Source organism: Grammomys surdaster, unplaced genomic scaffold (assembly GCF_004785775.1).
Source record: "Grammomys surdaster isolate TR1022 unplaced genomic scaffold, NIH_TR_1.0 191, whole genome shotgun sequence".
Lineage (NCBI taxonomy): Eukaryota > Metazoa > Chordata > Mammalia > Rodentia > Muridae > Grammomys > Grammomys surdaster.
In genome coordinates, this window is record NW_021604636.1 from 1364155 (window position 1) to 1383836 (window position 19682).

The 19682-nt window shown below is 35.8% G+C and overlaps 1 protein-coding gene across 11 annotated transcripts in view; it reads left to right on the top strand.

The window, feature by feature from the left end:
* Positions 1–19682, top strand: part of LOC114622716 (sodium channel protein type 1 subunit alpha) — a 142320-nt gene that overhangs the window by 85892 nt on the left and 36746 nt on the right. For 2 of the 11 annotated variants that reach the window (XM_028769152.1, XM_028769153.1), the window contains exons 6-17: positions 1358–1449; positions 1994–2263; positions 5552–5615; positions 6074–6215; positions 6825–7031; positions 8578–8862; positions 9799–10146; positions 11384–11516; positions 12239–12477; positions 13712–13885; positions 14985–15341; positions 16458–16940. In XM_028769152.1, coding sequence (XP_028624985.1) covers positions 1358–1449; positions 1994–2263; positions 5552–5615; positions 6074–6215; positions 6825–7031; positions 8578–8862; positions 9799–10146; positions 11384–11516; positions 12239–12477; positions 13712–13885; positions 14985–15341; positions 16458–16940 — 2794 coding nt within the window. Of the gene's footprint in view, positions 1–1357; positions 1450–1993; positions 2264–5551; positions 5616–6073; positions 6216–6824; positions 7042–8577; positions 8863–9798; positions 10180–11369; positions 11517–12238; positions 12478–13711; positions 13886–14984; positions 15342–16457; positions 16941–19682 lie in introns of those variants that run through there. The other 9 variants (XM_028769150.1, XM_028769149.1, XM_028769156.1 and 6 more) reach the window with 8 other exon arrangements.

The window sequence follows — 19682 nt, forward strand, 5'->3', positions numbered from 1 at the left end:
CACAGTAAAATTTGTACTGGTTCCGCAAATTTGTACTGATCTTTCATACTCCTGTTGTGGCCCACCTCCGGCTTCTTTTGTTACCTTTGTAGAATAGTAGAACGCAAGTAGTCATGCTGGAAATAAGATCATAAGATGAAAAAGGCATTTGATATATTATAAATTAAATAAATTGTTATTTCTTGAGCAGACACACCCTGCCTCTATTTCCCTTCGGACTCAATTTTTATTTTTCTCCCTCCCTCCCTCCCCCCCTCCCCCCCCCCCTCCCCCCCTCCCTCCCCCTCCCCTCGCTTATGCCTATGAGACTCTTCTTTTTTTAGGGTCTTCTTTATTTTACTCAACATAAGCCTTTTAGATATACACTGTACGTTCAGTCCCCACTTTCCTGTCTTCTCCTTTTTGTTAGTGATAAATCACCCCCACCCTGCCACCAGGAAGAGAGGCTGAAAATAGTGGATAGCTATTCAAGAACAGTCAAAAGTAGGTATGGAGGACAGTGGATTAACATCACTTATCCCATCTGGGTAGCTGACTTTCTGAGCATCAACAGGTGTGAAGGGCTAGACCAGAGAGGAGATGGTACCGATATGCACAGGAGTGCAAATACTGGATGTCTGGTCTTAACTGTATAACTTCATATCAGATTGGAATATAAAATCTGTTCCCATGCTTTACAGCCATCACTTTCAGGACAGTATTTGGGACTCTTCTTTCTTGAGAATAAAACAGAAATAATGACAGAGCAGCCTGGTGACACATAAGATGCTATTGTTAATTTTTCCAGCTTCTATTCAAAAGTTATGTTAGGAAATACTAGTCCTGAACAGTAGAGCAATAGGCAATCTACATAATCGGTCATTTCTGTCGGGTGATTTCTTGTGTTATTTATTTTCTAGCTGAAACCATACATAGCCTGTGGCTTTGGTTCCAGTTAATTAATTAAATTAATTTTTTGAAATTAACATGTAATGTTTCTACTTTGCTTTCCAAATGACACCAGGAATGTACATTTTATGAAATTCACTTTTAGTTGTGGTATTTATCATGAAAATGAGACTACGTTGATGAAGTCTAAATTTTAATTTGCAACATACATGATTATCATTTAAAAGCAACAAAAGATCTTCATAAAATATCGGATAGATATTAGTGTCTTTTAAATCTTAAATTATTTACAGGTAAGTAACAGAGATTGTACAGCTGGGTAATTTTTAGCTCACATTTAGAGCACTGAGTCTAAAGACCATTCCCACAATTCTAGTATAAGTAATTAGTATAAAGAATAAGGTAATTATAGCTACGAATCTTTCTTTTCATCCTGTTATTGTGTCTGTGTGTGAATTCCTCATTACAGATATGTGACAGAGTTTGTGGACCTGGGCAATGTCTCAGCACTGAGAACGTTCAGAGTTCTCCGAGCATTGAAAACAATATCAGTCATTCCAGGTGAGAGCTATATGAAGGCATATAGGTTAATTAGTGAGTTAACTCTTGAGACTTTTTTCAAGTGGCCTCCTTGCTTGCCATTGATCATAATGGAAAGCCAAGAATCACAAGACTGAGTACTTCTGATAATATTCCTCATATTGTCTCCAGAGGTTTTATCAACTTCTGTGTTTAATTTGTGGACACTCTGATGTACAATCCAACCAATTTACACTATAAAATTCCTTTTTTGTAAGGTCAATGTTATTAAGAATTTGTTCCCTATTATATGTAAACATTTTTAAATTTTTATTCAGTATACCTATTGATGACTGTGCAAAACAATCTCATTCTTTGCTAACAAAAAACAATTATAAAATGTAAGAAATAACCTACAACACCGTGGAAGGCGTGTTTTTAAATGAAGCTATACTCTAGAACTTTTTATAGGAAAATGTCCCCACCACGGGCAGCACTTTGGGACTTATACATTGATTGTTTCCAAGAGAATTATGTGAAGGATTTATTTAATATTTCGGATGCTTAATATGCTTCTTTCTTCCAGGCCTGAAGACCATTGTGGGGGCCCTGATCCAGTCAGTGAAGAAGCTGTCTGATGTCATGATCCTCACTGTGTTCTGTCTGAGTGTCTTTGCTCTAATCGGGCTGCAGCTCTTCATGGGCAACCTGAGGAATAAATGTGTACAGTGGCCTCCCACCAATGCTTCCTATGAGGAACATAGAATAGAGAAGAATATAACTACAGATAACAACGGCACACTTGTAAATGAAACCGTATTTGGATTTGACTATAAATCATACGTTCAAGACTCAAGTAAGAATCGCCAATATGTATACTTATGCTTTCATAGTTTGCCTGCTTCCTGTCTATTCACAAACTAAAGACAATCACAAGGGTATTGTAATTGTTTAGAAAATTATCTGAGGAAACTTTTGAAAGATATTTAAACTTACATTTTTATTTGACATTTCTTTCTCTTGGACTTTGCTTGTTTTCTTTAACAAGAAAGCTGGTGACTTAACGCAGGACTTCGCCCAAGTTGGGCTGTTGGTGTACCATTGAGCTCCTTCTCTAACTCTGAACATCTCTAGCTTCTTCCCTGAACCTTAAATAATAGGTCATTTGTATCTTTCTGAATGATTTTTAAGAAGAATTTTATTAAGAAGCTTATCCATGGCTTGCACCTTATAATGTTTAATTTGATAACCGTTCCAATTTCTACTGTTGAATACTATTTTCTATGGCATCATCAGGTAGGAGTCTAATGAATTCAGCTTGGGAGAATATTTCTAGGATAATACATCACTGTGTCTTCTTCATATGACAGCTATAACAATCAAAGAAGATATCATTTGTGAAAAACCTTTGCTAAATGCGGCCACAAAGCATTACTGCAGAGGCCCAGGCTGTGCTAGGAGACAGGGCAATATTGGTGACAGTATATGGCTTAATACTCTGGGGAACATTCCTATATGCTAGACTCCATTGTCATCACAAGAAAAATCAAGTGAGATCCACAAATAATATTCAATTAGAAAGGCAATATCAAAAACTAAAACAGTAAACTCAATTACACTCAAGGCCATCAATAGAAAAGCCATTATCAATCAATGAAGTTATTGGAATTGGTTTGTCTTTATTTTAAGAATTTAGGTCAGATCATTGAATATTGAAAGAATCAATTATGAAAGAATGGAAAAATAAGTGACCCATGTCTTTCTCTTTTAAAAGTGACAATGAACTATGTAAAAATGTCCATGCTTATTTCCTTTAATTTTAATATTTGTAGAGTATTCAAAAGCAGGAAAAGTTAGAACATGTTTCATCTAGAAAAGAAAAATGCTGATAAAGGAAATTATCAAGTGTTTAAACACAGACCCTTGAAATGCCTGTGAATCACCAGATTGTGATTACTTTGGGTTAGCGAGCAATGTCCTAGGATGAAGAAAAAGCCTCAGTGTGCTACAAAGCCACTGGATTCTTGTTAATGTGCCTTGATAGTGTAAGGAAAGAGTAAACATACCCAATTAATGTCTCATTGTAATTGGATCTGGAAAAAATGTTTGGGTTTGGTATTTTCTTCTCTGTGATGTCCAATGACATGCCAGCAAATGGCCTGCAAATAAGTGTCAGTCTCTAGATGAGAGATGCCTTCTAAACGATGTCAGAGCAAAAACTACACATCACGTAAAATGTCCTTAAGCCCTCACTCATACTACTGCCCTAAAAGCTGTACTTTGTCCAACTTTTGTTTAATATCAGACATTGACTATGAAGACATCCTTTAGGGTTTACTCTTTCTCCTAAAAATGCATTGGACATTATTTTTCTCATACTCCAAATAAATAAAAAACAATCTTTATTTTTAACTCTAAAGTCTGATTATCATCTTCACTAATAGTATGCTTTTGAAAAGGATTATTTTAAATAAAATGTAAATATAATGAAATGATTTATCTTTGAAAATAATAGAAAAATAAATATGAAACATTATGCCAGGTAAGTGATATTTTCTTTAGGTTAAGCTTATATTTTCTTTTGGATTTGGGAGATGGCTTAGGCAGTTAAGTGCTTGTCTCCCAAATGTGAGAATCTTAGATTGGATCCCCATAATCTACATAAATGTTAGCTGTGGCAGTGCATGTGTGTCCCCCAGTGCTGGAGGCAGGATCAAAAGGATCTGCAAAACCTGCCTGTCAGCTAGTAGAGCAAAGTCCATGAACTTCAGGGTTACTGAGAGACACTGTCACAATAAACTAGAGAACAACTGAGGAAAACGAGTCATTGACTGCCAGTTACACATACACACACACACACACACACAAACACACACATGCATGCACGCATCCATGCAAACATGTGTACCTGCAAGAAATGAATTTTATTCATAAACATGGGGATTTAAAATTATATCCTGAAATTACCATAATCATTTCTCTTTGGTTCCCATTAAAAAATTAAAACCCTATGCCAGATTTTTCTGTTAATGTTTAAAAGAGTCAGAACATTTGGAAATCTAAATGGTGTTTTCTCTAAGTGATTCTGAATCCTTTATGATTCATATAGAATAAGTTCCTCTGAAAATTTAGCATTTGGGAAATATTTCTTCTTACAAAAACTACACCTATTTAATCCAGTCTATTTTCTTTTTCTGTCATTCTTATCTACTCATTCAGTAAACTTTCTTGAAAGGCTACAAAATCCCAAGATAAGTAATAGGGATTAATGAATGTGACTTTATTTCTAATACTGCTAATACTTTTTGAATGAGTAGTTACTATGGCACAATGAGTGTGCTGAGGATACTGTGTATGTGTACAAGCTACTGCACACAGACTGAGGTTGTTTCTTCCTTGTCAATCTTTGAGGAAAGGAAACAGTCAAAGAAAACCTTGCAGACATGGCTTCTCTAGTAGCTGGTGAAAGGATGTGCGGACTCATGAGAACTAGGGAGCACTGATAAGAAGTGATGTTCACCTATTCTAATTGTTTTAGCTTTAATACTTAACATTTTCTACAATTTTAATTTGTTTGTAAAAAAAAATTCATTTGTTTTATTCAATTCTGAAGTATTTCATTTCATTAAAGTATTCATATAGTTGATACAATTTATGAATCATTCACTATAAGCTGTTAATATATATTCTAGAAACTGAAAAATATAAATTATAATTAATTTAAAATTTTTATCAAAGATATGAAAATAGAACAGAAAATATACCACCTATTTCTTTTGAAATATGTAGTTATTTTGAGGTATCTGTCATACTCATTTCCTTCTGATGATGAACTTTTTTTTTATTTCACAAAAGTAGTAGAAAATACGGGTACCTTTTCATAAATGTTCCATAAGTACCCATGGTTGTCACTAGCTTTATGTTAATAATGACGAAAACCTTGTATCATTGCATATTGATACCCTTAATAAAATAATAGGATTTAAAGAGAGATTAGGAAAATCTCATCTGTTTAAGTTGATGATAAAGTATTCATAAACTCAATTAACATAAAAGTAGGACCTGACTGTCCTACTCTTCTTTTAAGGTGCTTCACTATACAAGAGTGTATCATGTGACATTCTTTTTTTTTTTTTTCAAACAGGATATCATTATTTCCTAGAGGGTGTTTCAGATGCACTACTGTGTGGAAATAGCTCTGATGCAGGGTAAGCTGACCATTTGTGTGAGTTGTGAGTATGTATAGTGTGTATGTGTGTGTGTACCTCTTTCTCTAGAAGTTGACTGATGACAGCAACTAACTTTATGCATACTGATTATCAGTAAATATGATATAAATAAAACAGAAAATTGTCTAAGTACTAAAGTTTCTTCTGTAAAGCAAGAAGCAACTCTTTGATCTGTTATGCTATTTTCATGATGTAAGTATCAAGCTATGAATCACCTTTGGAGACTCCACAGTGAGGTAAAAAGGTTACTTAGCAACTTCAACACCTTTAAGTTAATAAGATACTATGGAGTCAAAGGTGGGAAATATATCAGCAATTTGGATTCCACACTCTTGTGTCCTTTAAGTAGTGCCTAGATTATTTTGTAAGTGTAGGCTTCTACCAGAATAAGAAGACAGCAAAATGTCTTGTCATACTTTCTTTTTCCCCATTTGCAGCCAATGTCCAGAAGGATATGTGTGTGTAAAAGCTGGTAGAAACCCTAATTATGGTTACACAAGCTTTGATACCTTCAGTTGGGCATTTTTGTCCCTGTTTCGACTGATGACTCAGGACTTCTGGGAAAATCTTTACCAACTGGTGAGAATCTGAAGAGATACTTACTGCATTTAAGTAAAAGCGTGTAAGAACACAAACTGAGTCATGAAATGCACCTCGCAGCATGATACAGTAGAGAAAATGACTCGAGATCAGAACTGTGGGCTCCTCGATCCCCTTGGTCACAGTACACGTTAAATGGAATAAAGCCGAGGAGAGTAATTCTGTTCTGTTTCTCCATGGCTTGAATTCTATTCCCCATTCTTCTTAGGCATAATTTCTCCTAAACAAAAGCCAAGTCTTCCCTCTGCCCTGTCTCCCACTCAAGAATTACCGTCTCCATTGGTCTCTTAATTTCCATGAAAGGCTGAGCTTTTTCATGGAGCTCCCCGTTGCTTTCCATCAACTGTTAATACTGGTGAATCCAAAAATCCCTTACTATGACTATGAATGCATATCTCAAAGAAGAAAGAAGAGATAGAGGCTAAAGAAATACTGAAGGGACACACATCTTAATTTTATCAGAGTTCTGCCACACACACACACACACACACACACACACACACACACACACACAAGTAAGTTGAAATGTGAAGTCGCCCAATACTGACGATGTAATTGTAAAAATAATTCTCATATTCTTGCTTCTAGACACTGCGTGCAGCTGGGAAAACCTACATGATATTTTTTGTGCTGGTGATTTTCTTGGGCTCATTCTACCTGATAAACTTGATCCTGGCTGTGGTAGCCATGGCCTATGAAGAACAGAACCAGGCCACATTGGAGGAGGCGGAGCAGAAGGAGGCGGAGTTTCAGCAGATGCTGGAGCAACTTAAGAAGCAGCAGGAGGCTGCACAGGTACTTAGCAGTTCAAGTTGCTCTTATCTCAGACCTTCGTCTCTCTAGTCTTCTGGTATCGTCTCTTTTATTGCTATGTTACAAAGAGCTGTAATGAAGCAGAAGGCAGAGTCATCTGACAGGACGTGAGGAAGCAGAGAACAGCAAGCTCCACAGACTTCCGTGTATGGATCGTCTCTTTAATTTGAGTTGGCCCAGTAACATCATTAAGTTGTACAAAGTTGTTTTTACACTAGCCCCAGAAGGCGTTTCTTATGTTATTTTTTTATCACTTGAAGTAGGAATCAATAATAAAAGGAAAATAGTAACTTTGGGGTTTGAGGGGAGGTTCCCAAGTAAAAAATCTTTTACTTGAATATACTGGCACTAGAAAAATAGCATAAAGGAACAATATTTTCTGACAAGTAAATTCATTAGTTTTCATATAAAGCTCTTTTGGCCATTTCATTAAAGTCATTTCTTACTTTTTTTTTTTTTTTACTCAACAATACAGTGTCTTTGGGTGTGGTTGTTTAATTTCTTTTATAATAAAATGTTCTCTCATGCAAAAGCATCTATTAGGTAAAGAGGCATCATTAGCAATATGGAGTAATAAAAGAGGGCTCACTTGATCTTTCCATGGCTTGTCAGTGTACTTAGTGTACTGAATAAAAAAAAATGAATCCCATCTCCCACGTTTCCTTATGGTTCCTAAATGGGACATACAAATTCATTATATGTATTTTCAAAAAAGACTAATAAAATTTGATTTAAATAAAATTTTATTTGGAACCATCTTGACCATAAAAAAGAGTTATTTCAAGCATACTAATTTATTTGCTACAGTTCTATATTAAGGGTATTGTGGGAACAATGTTGACTAAGAAGTGTTAGCTTCGTAACAGAACAAGCTGTGACCATGTGGTGTGTTCCCCCCATAACTAGTAAGAGCCAATGTTGAGATGAAGATTGTTGCGATGGTTTTTGGAGGACTGAACATCTTAGTTTGCTTAGCAGAAGACTCTGGACTCTCTCTCCTTATGGATGAGGAAAACACTGTGATACCTTTCACAGCGTTGATTATGTGGAACATACCAACATATGTTGATAATATGTGGAAGGTATTGAACACTCTGAAAAATACAGAAACCTGAGAGAACCATAGCTCACTACCTCATTTCCAGCTTTGCGTAGAATCTTGAATAATTCCTCTGTTTTTCTCCCATGTTCCAGCTTTGTTTTCAGAGAAATGAATATCATGCCCATTCTGTACTATCTTTTAGAATAGGTTGAGTCCTACATCTCTTTTTATATTCTTATTGATTGCCAATGAATCTTATGAATCTGTGGCATCATGCAGAGTTAATAAATGTTACCATGGAGAAAAGTAGATTATTTTTAAAATTCATCATTAGTTAAAAAGAAAAATTTTCCTTCATACCTGGAAAACATCTTTTAGATGATACGTGCTTCCGTTAGCTCATATTTTGTACATGTTATGCCAAACTTGAGCGTCTTAAAGAAGTCATCTCTTGCAACACACTGAAATGGTTTTTCCTCTACATAGCAGGCAGCGGCTGCAACAGCATCAGAACATTCCAGGGAGCCCAGTGCAGCAGGAAGGCTCTCAGATAGCTCTTCAGAAGCCTCCAAGTTAAGTTCGAAGAGTGCTAAAGAAAGAAGGAATCGGAGGAAGAAAAGGAAACAGAAAGAGCAGTCTGGAGGGGAAGAGAAAGATGATGATGAATTCCACAAATCTGAGTCTGAAGACAGCATCAGGAGGAAGGGATTTCGCTTCTCCATAGAAGGGAATAGACTGACATATGAAAAGAGGTACTCTTCCCCACATCAGGTACGCACTGCGGAGTTCTCGGATGTATGGATGAGAGTGAGCCAGCTGAAGAGAGAATTGAAGTAGATGGAGAGGGGTTTTATCAACAGAATTGACTACTGTTGCATTATGCTTAAAACTTTTTTCCCTCCAGAGAGTTATGTGAAAGTTTTACTTCCCATTCTTACATATGCATATCTCCTTTTAAAATAACACAGGATTGGAATCCAGGAGAACTGGGTTTTCATGTTAAATGTGCCTTCTGGTAATTGTAATTGATGACATTTAATATTGCAGCTCTTCTCAGGTCAATGACGTGTAGATTAGGGGTTAGCTACTCAGAAATGTACCTTTGGTAAATTTAAGACACTATGCTGGTTCTCTTCCCATCATTTCTGTATCAATTGCCCCGCGAACTTCGAAAATTTTAGTCATGATAAACTTTACAGGAAAGTGCACCATTCGGAATGTCAGAATTTTTAACTTCTGGTTCTCCAGATGATTCGTTTTCCAGGTGAATGGAAAGCATGACATGGTTTTAGGAACTTGAAGTAAAATAGTCTGTGAAAGCTATTATTGGAATTTTACAAAAGGAAAGAGAAATCTAAAACCGTTGCCGTCTTTCTGTCCATGTTCATTGCACGTGGATGCAGCCATAGAGAGATTCTTAGGGTTGTCTCTGTTTAAACTTGATACATGGTGGCTGAGTATTTTTCTCCCATCACTTTTAGGCCACATTCCAACTATCTGTTACTTAATATCAATGGCTGAAAGCCATGCTGTACAGAACTAATTTAATCTCATCTGAATGCCAATAAATTGTAGTAATCAGGAGGAACGTGCTACCCTCTCTAAAACGACGATGAAATATTCTTCAATTTAAACTTGCAAAACTGTTTCATCAACAGGCTGATCTAATATAATTTTTTCTTTTTGTCATGTGTTTCAAACTTTCAGTCTCTGTTGAGCATTCGTGGTTCCCTGTTTTCCCCAAGGCGCAATAGTAGAACAAGTCTTTTCAGCTTTAGAGGGCGAGCCAAGGATGTGGGGTCTGAGAATGATTTTGCTGATGATGAGCACAGCACCTTTGAGGACAATGAGAGCCGGAGAGACTCATTGTTTGTTCCCCGAAGACACGGAGAACGCCGCAACAGTAACCTGAGCCAAACCAGCAGGTCCTCCCGAATGCTGGCAGTGTTTCCAGCAAACGGGAAGATGCACAGCACAGTGGATTGCAATGGTGTGGTTTCCTTGGTTGGTGGACCCTCAGTTCCTACATCGCCAGTTGGACAGCTTCTGCCAGAGGTGATAATAGATAAGCCAGCTACTGATGACAATGTAAGAAAGTTTTACATAGTTCAGGCATGGCTGGCCTATGATTGCTGCACCAGCCAGTGTTTCTACAGAATGGAACTCTTGAGAATGATTCCTGGTTGGTTGAGCTGAGAATGCATCTGCATCTTGTAGCACCTTTAATAGACTAACCAAATAATGTTAGAGCCTCGGCACTCCTTGCTCAAACCTGAATGCATTACCTACTGTATATGCTAAGGATTAATTGACCAATAATTACTGCCTTGGATGATTTGCTATGTACCCACACTGAATTTACATATAAATACACCACCCCTAATACCCTATTATAAGAGTAAATGAATGACTTTTAAGTGTAAAGGGTGTATAGCAAATCTTCCCACCAGACTCTTCAGTTTGATTGGGCTTTAGTTCAGATTTTCAAAAACACTGTGCATAGATAGCTTCATCATTACCTAAAACTTCTAAGGTTCATATTTATATCACTAAAAAGAATGCTGATATAGGTAGTCACAAAACCAATCTACACAGAGACACCAATAAATTATTAATCCAGATTAAAATAATTGTCTGTGTAATGAAGGAGTATTGTGTGTTTGTTACTGTACATTCAGACAAGAACTTTATAAACAAAGGCTGCTTCTTCTTAACTGTTCATCACTTGGAAATATATCAGCATGAAGAGGCATGACTCGAGGAAATTAGATGACTTATTGCTTTGGTACCCTGGATGGAACTGTTGCCCCCGCATCATATGAATTGATTAGCATATACTTTGTATAAATGACTGCATGTCTAATGCCTACAAAACGAGATGACAGCTAAGTGTTCTATAGTCTTCAGAATTTTCTTAAAATGAGATGGCTGCTTTCTCAAAAGTGAAAAATGGCTTGACCGTATGTAAGATTTTAAGGTATTAGGATTTGACAGTGTATTCATTAATTGAAAACAAGCTATATATGCCTATGCAAAGCTTTACTAACTATACTATAACACATCATATTTTATAAGATTGTAAAACCAAGGGGTCAAAATTTTAAATTTTCCTTTATGACTACATGGTTAGAAGTTTGAATATTCCGGGTTAATGATCCAATAAGTCACCAGTATCTGCCATTGGTCATTGAAGATGCATGATGCATGTGTTTCATGAAAATCACTGTCTCCATTTGTTTCTGTGCCGTATTGCTCAAGATAATCATTTAATGCCTTAGCATTTGCTTCACAGGGAACGACCACTGAAACTGAGATGAGAAAGAGGAGATCAAGTTCTTTCCATGTTTCCATGGACTTTCTAGAAGATCCTTCCCAGAGGCAAAGGGCAATGAGTATAGCCAGCATCTTAACAAATACAGTAGAAGGTTTGTAACAAACCCTACCTCCATCAGTTCAACAATCTTGCAATATCTTATTGGAGTCAAATATCTCTACTTATGTGTTGGCAAGCACAATCTAAGAACAAAAGAGAAGGGACCAGTTCTACTAGTAAATGGGTGGTCATGTATTCTGAAAGCATTGAATACTAAATTTAGTGTTATAAACTTCTGAACTTTTAAGGTCTTAATAGTATGTGGGAACTGTTAGAGATTTCTAACCCATTAGTCACAATTTGCTTCAAACATCAGCAGCATGGTTCCTTCCATTACGATCTGAAACAGTTTTAAGATTGGAGAGAATAAGTTACTATCATAAAATCAAAGCATTAAAGATGAATTTTTATATCACATTAATCCTTGCCCTAAATCTTAAAATTGTGTAGCCTATCAGTAACATGCAACTTTACACAGAGTGAATAGTTCCAAGCTACATTCCCATGGGACCTTTGTTTATATGACCACTCTAGCCACTGTACTAGAGGTCAAGTGTTAAGCAACAGTGTTTATGCAAGAATGAAACAAAACAAAAAGATTTCTTTCCCATCGCTACTTTATGTACATATCTGATGATATCATACCATTTTATCAAGTAATTATCTTTGCAGCAAAGGGAAATATGTTTGCTACTGAAAGCATGTTTAGTTGCTGTAAAGTAAATTTGTACTCAGAAAATAATCAGTTGTTGTACCATTTTTTTTCAAATCTAGAACTAGAAGAATCCAGGCAGAAGTGTCCACCCTGTTGGTATAAATTTTCTAACATATTCTTAATTTGGGACTGTTCTCCATATTGGCTAAAAGTTAAACATATTGTCAACCTGGTTGTGATGGACCCATTTGTTGATCTGGCCATTACTATCTGCATCGTGTTAAATACCCTTTTCATGGCTATGGAGCACTACCCTATGACTGAACACTTCAATCATGTACTTACAGTAGGAAACTTGGTAAGTATGCAAGAAGGTAAACGTGGTTGGTCTTCAAACTTTCTGCTTAAGAAACTATTTATTATGTTTAATAGTTTATTAGCACTTTTTCAATCACAATTCCTGCATCCCTAAGGCAATTATATCCAGCTGGCTACATGCTGCCTTTTGCAAAATAATGGCCTTTAATGTCTGTGCAAAAACTGAGAAATAGAACATAGACAGATAATAATAATTAAAAAGTCAATAGTGGTGTTATTTCAGAATCTAAGGCCATGTTCTTCTTAAATGGTAGCATCACTGTGTCCTAGCTCTAGATGGTTCAAATAAGGTCATGAGTTCTCTTCCTTATATGTTCTTTCAAAGAATGATCAACAGGACAAAAGTATCTCCATCTTTTTTCCTTCCAGGGTCTAGGGAGTCTAAGATCTGTTTTAAAGATCTGTTTTAGATACAGATCATGAAATATTGATAGCACCTAGTGCATTTCGTACATATTATGATTAGTAAGCCCATTTTTAGTGAAAGTTTCCATTTAATACTCTCCTCTTTTTTTTTACTTTAAAGCATAAATTATTAAAATGCTTTTCAACAGATTCAACTTAGAAGCCTCAGTTTTTATTTGAAGGAAGAACTAACTAGAGTATAACATATATTATATATAATATTTAGGAGAAAGTTTAGGATTTTGATGATATAGACAATGTAAATATGCGTATGCTATAGTGCATTTATATCTTTAAATCTCTAGTATTTATATTCTGAAAACACACTTTTAGTGCATGTAACTCATACTAATGATACTGATGAGACTACTATAAGATACATATGATTTGAAGGGAAAAACATAAACTTACAAATGAAATGTTTATGGGCAAAATCTTGTCTAAGTTACATGAGGTCTGGAAAGAAAAGGAATGGAACTAACAGTGTCAAAAGTGTACATTGCTGTTCAAATTCTAATTTAGCTATTTTCTAGTTGGTTAATAATAGATGGGCATTTTACATTGCTTGAAATATTATTCTTTTCATCTGTAATAGATAATTTCACTATTTTCACTACCTGGATATTGGAGCTTCTGTGAGTGTAACACAGTAAACTAATGTAAACCAGCTTTGTCAAATAAACTTGTAGGATAATATTAGGATCAGTAATGGAAAAGTAGCATTAGCCTTTTATCCTAAAAAAATATATGTGTTATCTTTGATATTATCATTATCTGAGACAGCTTGAATACATTTGTTTTGATCTTAGGTTTTCACTGGGATCTTCACAGCAGAAATGTTCCTGAAAATCATTGCCATGGACCCTTACTATTATTTTCAAGAGGGCTGGAATATCTTTGATGGTTTCATTGTGACACTCAGCCTGGTAGAACTTGGCCTTGCCAATGTGGAAGGATTGTCAGTTCTCCGTTCATTTAGACTGGTAAACAAGACAAGAGCAATAATGATTGTTTTCTCCAGTGGTGTTCTCTCATAGGGCTTCCATACACTTTTCCATACAACTACTACCATTGTAAGTTTCATGTATGTTGATGTCCCTAAGTGGGGACTAATATCTCTCAGGTAATAATTATATTTTTTAAAAAGCAACTTTCTTCTGAAAGGTATATTTATGTCAACTTTCTAGTATTGTCATTTATAAGTTTGCAGTGTTGGGTTACATAACCCAGAGCCTTGAGCATGTTCTGCCACTGAGCTGTCACTAGCCCTGTCATGTGAACACTAATATGCTCCTCTGTTGCCACGTTGACAAACTTGTTCCTAAAGTGTGTTTAATAGAAATGGTTCAATAAATAATAGTTCAATAACAGTTGAAAAAGTAAATAGCCCTTTGATATTCACATAAAAAGTATGCATGTAATTCTACTTCTAAAAAATATATCCCATCAAAACAAAAGCCTGTAGGACTATCAAATATAGGTAGATAGATAGATAGATAGATAGATAGATAGATTCATACAAATGCCCCTGAAGACTGAAGAAAAAGAAAAGTCATAGTAAATATTCCAGGTTTAACAATACATTACATTTATTTATATCTTTACTCCACTATAATATTAACAGATAATAAATATTTTTCATTTTATTTACATCAAAGCTCAATGAACTGTTACTTAAAACCTTTTTGACAAATGAATCCTTTGCCAGAAATTATTCACGTTCAGATGACACTACAAAATTTGGAAGGTGATCTCAGAGAAGCAAATTACAGAATATAGTTTCCAATATGCAACTAGGAATTCACTTTCAGGGAAGATGAACCACATTATTAAAATCTGGAAAAACTTGATTCTTCCTATGAAGATTTGAATATTAACTATGAATCTGAGAAAGTTAGAGCAAGATAATGTAAGCAGAATTTTTTAGGGGTGTGTGGAGCTAGCAATGGATCTCATGGCTGTAGTCCAGCTAAGGAGGTGTTCTGTCTCTCAGCTGCAGCCCCTTATTCCTTAATAAGCCTCAAGATAATTAATGCTTGTGAAGATCATAATAATGTATATTAATTTATTCTCATTTTCTAGCTCAGAGTGTTCAAGTTGGCAAAATCCTGGCCCACACTGAATATGCTAATTAAGATCATCGGCAACTCGGTGGGCGCACTGGGCAACCTGACCCTGGTGTTGGCCATTATCGTCTTTATTTTTGCCGTGGTCGGCATGCAACTATTTGGTAAAAGTTACAAAGATTGTGTCTGCAAAATTGCCTCTGACTGCAAACTCCCACGCTGGCACATGCACGACTTCTTCCACTCCTTCCTGATCGTGTTCCGTGTGCTGTGTGGAGAGTGGATAGAGACCATGTGGGATTGCATGGAGGTCGCGGGTCAAGCTATGTGCCTTACTGTCTTCATGATGGTCATGGTGATTGGGAACCTTGTGGTATGTACCCAAGTTAGAAATGCGTTTCAGAAATACATTAATAGCATAACAAATTTGTGCCCATTTTATTAAAAAATAAATTTTATGATCATTAATTTTAAATGCCTCTGAGCTTAAGATATGTTTATGTTTTTATTCTAGAAAAATACTGTAATATGATAAAGTATAGTATCACAATAAACTATGGTAACATAGAAATACATTTTAAAGTAAGTGTATACACACTAATGTTATCTATAATTTTTTTATTGTTGAGTCCATATTTTACAACTGTATCGTTTTATTAAAACAGGGTTTCTTTGTGTATCCCTGACTGTCCTGGAACTTGCTCTGTAGATCAAGCTGGCCTTGAACTCAGAGATCCACCTGTCTCTCCCTCCCAAGTACTGCGATTAAAGAGATGTGCCACCACTACCTGGATCCTCAACTCCATTTTACGCCATCACTTCATCATATTTAGTTATTAAATTACATAGGATTGTTAAAATTTTACACAAATCTGCCATGTTATATGTGTGTATGTGTGTGTGATGTGTGTGTGTGTGTGTGAGAGAGAGAGAGATGAAATTTTGCTATAGAATAGTGTCAACATACATGCATATGTTGAAGACTTTCATCCTAAATTTGATCATGATAGTGACTTTTTTCGGTTATCAACCAACAATATAAAACCATCAAGGGAGAAACCCCAAAATACATTTAAATGCATAATTTCAAATATTGATCACTTTTAAATTTAGAATTGTTACGGTATCTCAGTAAATATATAATTTTTACTCATATAATTCTTTTACTCATATAATTTTAAAAATAATGATAAGCTAATTCATTCAAATTCTTCATTTCATGTTTGGGAGATCCTGAGAGAAGTAGAAAGAATCCTTCATGTATATAGAGATGGAACAATATCACAAATTGAGAGTGCCCAAAATTTTTCCAGGGCTGGGTGTTGAACCCAGGGCCTCATGTGTTAAGACCTTGGCCCACCTAACTTCTAATGACTCTTGTGCTGTAGCTTGCTCATATAGGATTACAGTATTTATTCTATACCTAAGGGAATAAGCTTTCCTATGTTCTCTGTGTTGTGGTGAACACATACTTATGTCTGTTTTCAAGGTCCTGAATCTCTTTCTGGCCTTGCTTCTGAGCTCATTTAGTGCAGACAACCTTGCAGCCACTGACGATGACAATGAGATGAACAACCTTCAAATTGCTGTGGACAGGATGCACAAAGGAATAGCTTATGTGAAAAGAAAAATATATGAATTTATTCAACAATCCTTTGTTAGGAAGCAGAAGATTCTAGATGAAATCAAGCCACTTGATGATCTAAACAACAGAAAAGACAATTGTATATCTAACCACATGACAGAAATTGGGAAAGATCTGGACTGTCTGAAAGATGTGAATGGAACCACGAGTGGCATAGGGACTGGTAGCAGCGTAGAAAAGTACATCATTGATGAGAGTGATTACATGTCATTCATCAACAACCCCAGCCTCACTGTGACTGTGCCCATTGCCGTGGGAGAGTCTGACTTTGAGAACTTAAACACAGAGGACTTTAGCAGTGAATCTGATCTAGAAGAAAGCAAAGAGGTAAGATGCTATAAATTGAGGAGGTAAAATGAATGTATGTATGTATTCTATTGTCTGCATTAATGATTATGTAGTACTTTTTTGATATAACATCAAATACTATTTTATTGAGATACCAAAGATCTAATCTCAGGGAGATGAATGCCAAAGCAAAATGAAATATACTGACATGTGAGTTTTCTCATTATTATTAAAGGCTAAATCTGTTAAATGAGTAACAAATAGTGAATGAAAAACTAGCACCACTAGTTACTTAATCCTTGTAATGAACAGAGAAGGAACATATTATTGTAATGTTTCCAGTAAAAAACAAATCCAAATGAAACAAAAAACCAGCCAGCTTTGGCTGGTTAAGTGCATGTAACCTGTGACTGGTGGAACTTCACCTTGAACCTGGAGCCTTTGTCTATAAGTTTTTATATTTTTGTGTGTGGCATCTCAGCTCAAATACATTGACGTGAACTTCAGAAAGAAGTGCTCCATACCAATCCTCACATTAAAATTACTTAATTTCATAAAATAACATGGTGCTGGGAACTGGATGGCTTAAACAAAAAAAAATTATTTATTCACAATTCTAGAAAGAAGACAATTCAAGACTACGGTGCTGCAGGATCAGTGTCTGGGGAGGGCTATTTGCTAAGGTTGTAGATGTCTACCTTCTCATGGTGTCTTTACAAGGCCTGACTGTGATACGTACACAGAACAGAAATAGAACTGTTCTCTTCCTCACCTTGGGAGGGCATCACTCCATTGGATTAGAACCTTGGCATCATCATTCGTTTGACATGTAGGGCTCATTAACAAACCCTGCCTTCAGATACACAGAGACGCTCAGCTTCAGGATTTGAATTTAGAACAGAAGAGTGGGTGGGAGAATGCAATTCAGTCTATGAGATCCTACTTGAAAATATTAAGCTAAAACGTCCATGAATATTAGGACTGTCTCTTCTTTGGGCTGACTTACTGTTACTATTTCTCAACAACCAACACATAACTATGAGCTGTATTGCCAGCTACGATGCTCAGTAGTTTGTGTGTCCTGAATTTTTTGTCTTTGGCTAACTACATTTTCATCATAACTACATTATATAGTATTTCTGCGATATAATTCTATGATGCATTGAGGAAACGAGCAATTTTGTAAGACAGTTCTAAAGAAGTCAAAAACTAAGAGTCTGTGATCCAAGCTTCCATGGAAGTCTCAAAGATAACAAAGCATATTTAGAGCTCATAACTGAAATATTTTAAAGACATCATATAAGTCAAAAATACTCTATTCCTAATAAAAAGTGACTGGTATATCTACCATGATCAAGGGAAACGAAGATGTGTTTTGGTTGATGGTTGCCAAGGTTACTATAGGCATATGACATAATTTTATGTTATTGAATATGCCCATTTAATGATGATTCAAGGTTTTATAATGACATTTGTGTCTTATGGGTAATCCCCACTTTTAGAAGTAGGAACTGATATTAAAACTATCAATGGTTGCATTGGGATATTTTGGGGGGGTTGTTGTGAAAGAACAGAAAGGAAAATAGCACAGAGGCACAATAGTGGAAAAAAATGCTAACTACAATGTCCATGGAGATGGATTTAGTATGGGAAAGAAGATGTGGGGTTTTTTAACTTAATGAATTTCTTAGGGTCTACTATGTGAATATTATCTTATTTAAATTATTTATTACCTGGTGTTTCCTAAGAAATAAATGGTAGACATCAACTGAGAGATAAATGTTTGCTGGGCATGGTGCCACTTGACTAAAAGCCCATCAGGAGCAGGTAAAGTCAGAATGACCAGGAATTCAATGTCTCAGGTATATAGTGAGCTCCAGGGAAGCTTGGAACATACATGTAAGACCACACCTAAAAGTAAAAATATCAATGAAACATCTTATTTAAACACATCATTCTAAATTTCTGATAAGATAAATTACCAAAATTCTTCTAGTTTGGATCTCCTCATCTTAAGTTCTTAAAACTTTAGGCACACATTTAATATGGATGACTAATAATAGAAACTACTTATTATATACTGAATGAATATTACTGATAAATCACATTTTTGTAAAAACCATCCATAAAAAGTATTTTCCACTGAAAATTAACCTGACTCATATTTGTACAGCTTATGTTTGTATTAATCAGGAATAGAAAGGACACTGACATCTCCATCATTGGTTGTCCACAGAACCCCTAGAGGCAATTCTCGTTCTTTGTGCTCTTGTAGCTTAGAAAACTGTTGAGTTAAAAATCGTAGATATTAGAATAATAAAAACAATAGAGATGTAATGTTTCTTACAAACCACTACCCAGTTAGAGTTTAAAATCCAATTTGTCACATCATTTTTTTTTATTTTAGTAAAGTAGAACAGATTATGTTAATGTACTTTGCCTATTGTGATAGTACCCAAACAGGATACCACCTGACTTTATGTCAGGAAGTTAGGGTAGTGGAGAGCGACATTAGGGAAACAGACGTGATGGGGCACTGCGGGATAGTGTTTAATGCTGTAGAGTGTGATGGCTAATCTGCATTGTCTACTTGGCTAAGTGAAGAATCATCTAGAAAACTGTGAGGCGCACCCCAAGGTACATCCATTATGGAGTTTATATAGCGTTGACTAAGGAGAAGACTATCTTTGAATGGAAGTGAAACCCTCCCAGGGTCTAGGGGCAAAGACTGAACAAAAGAAGGAAAGCAGGAGGACGAGGAGGAGGAGGAAGAGGAAGAGG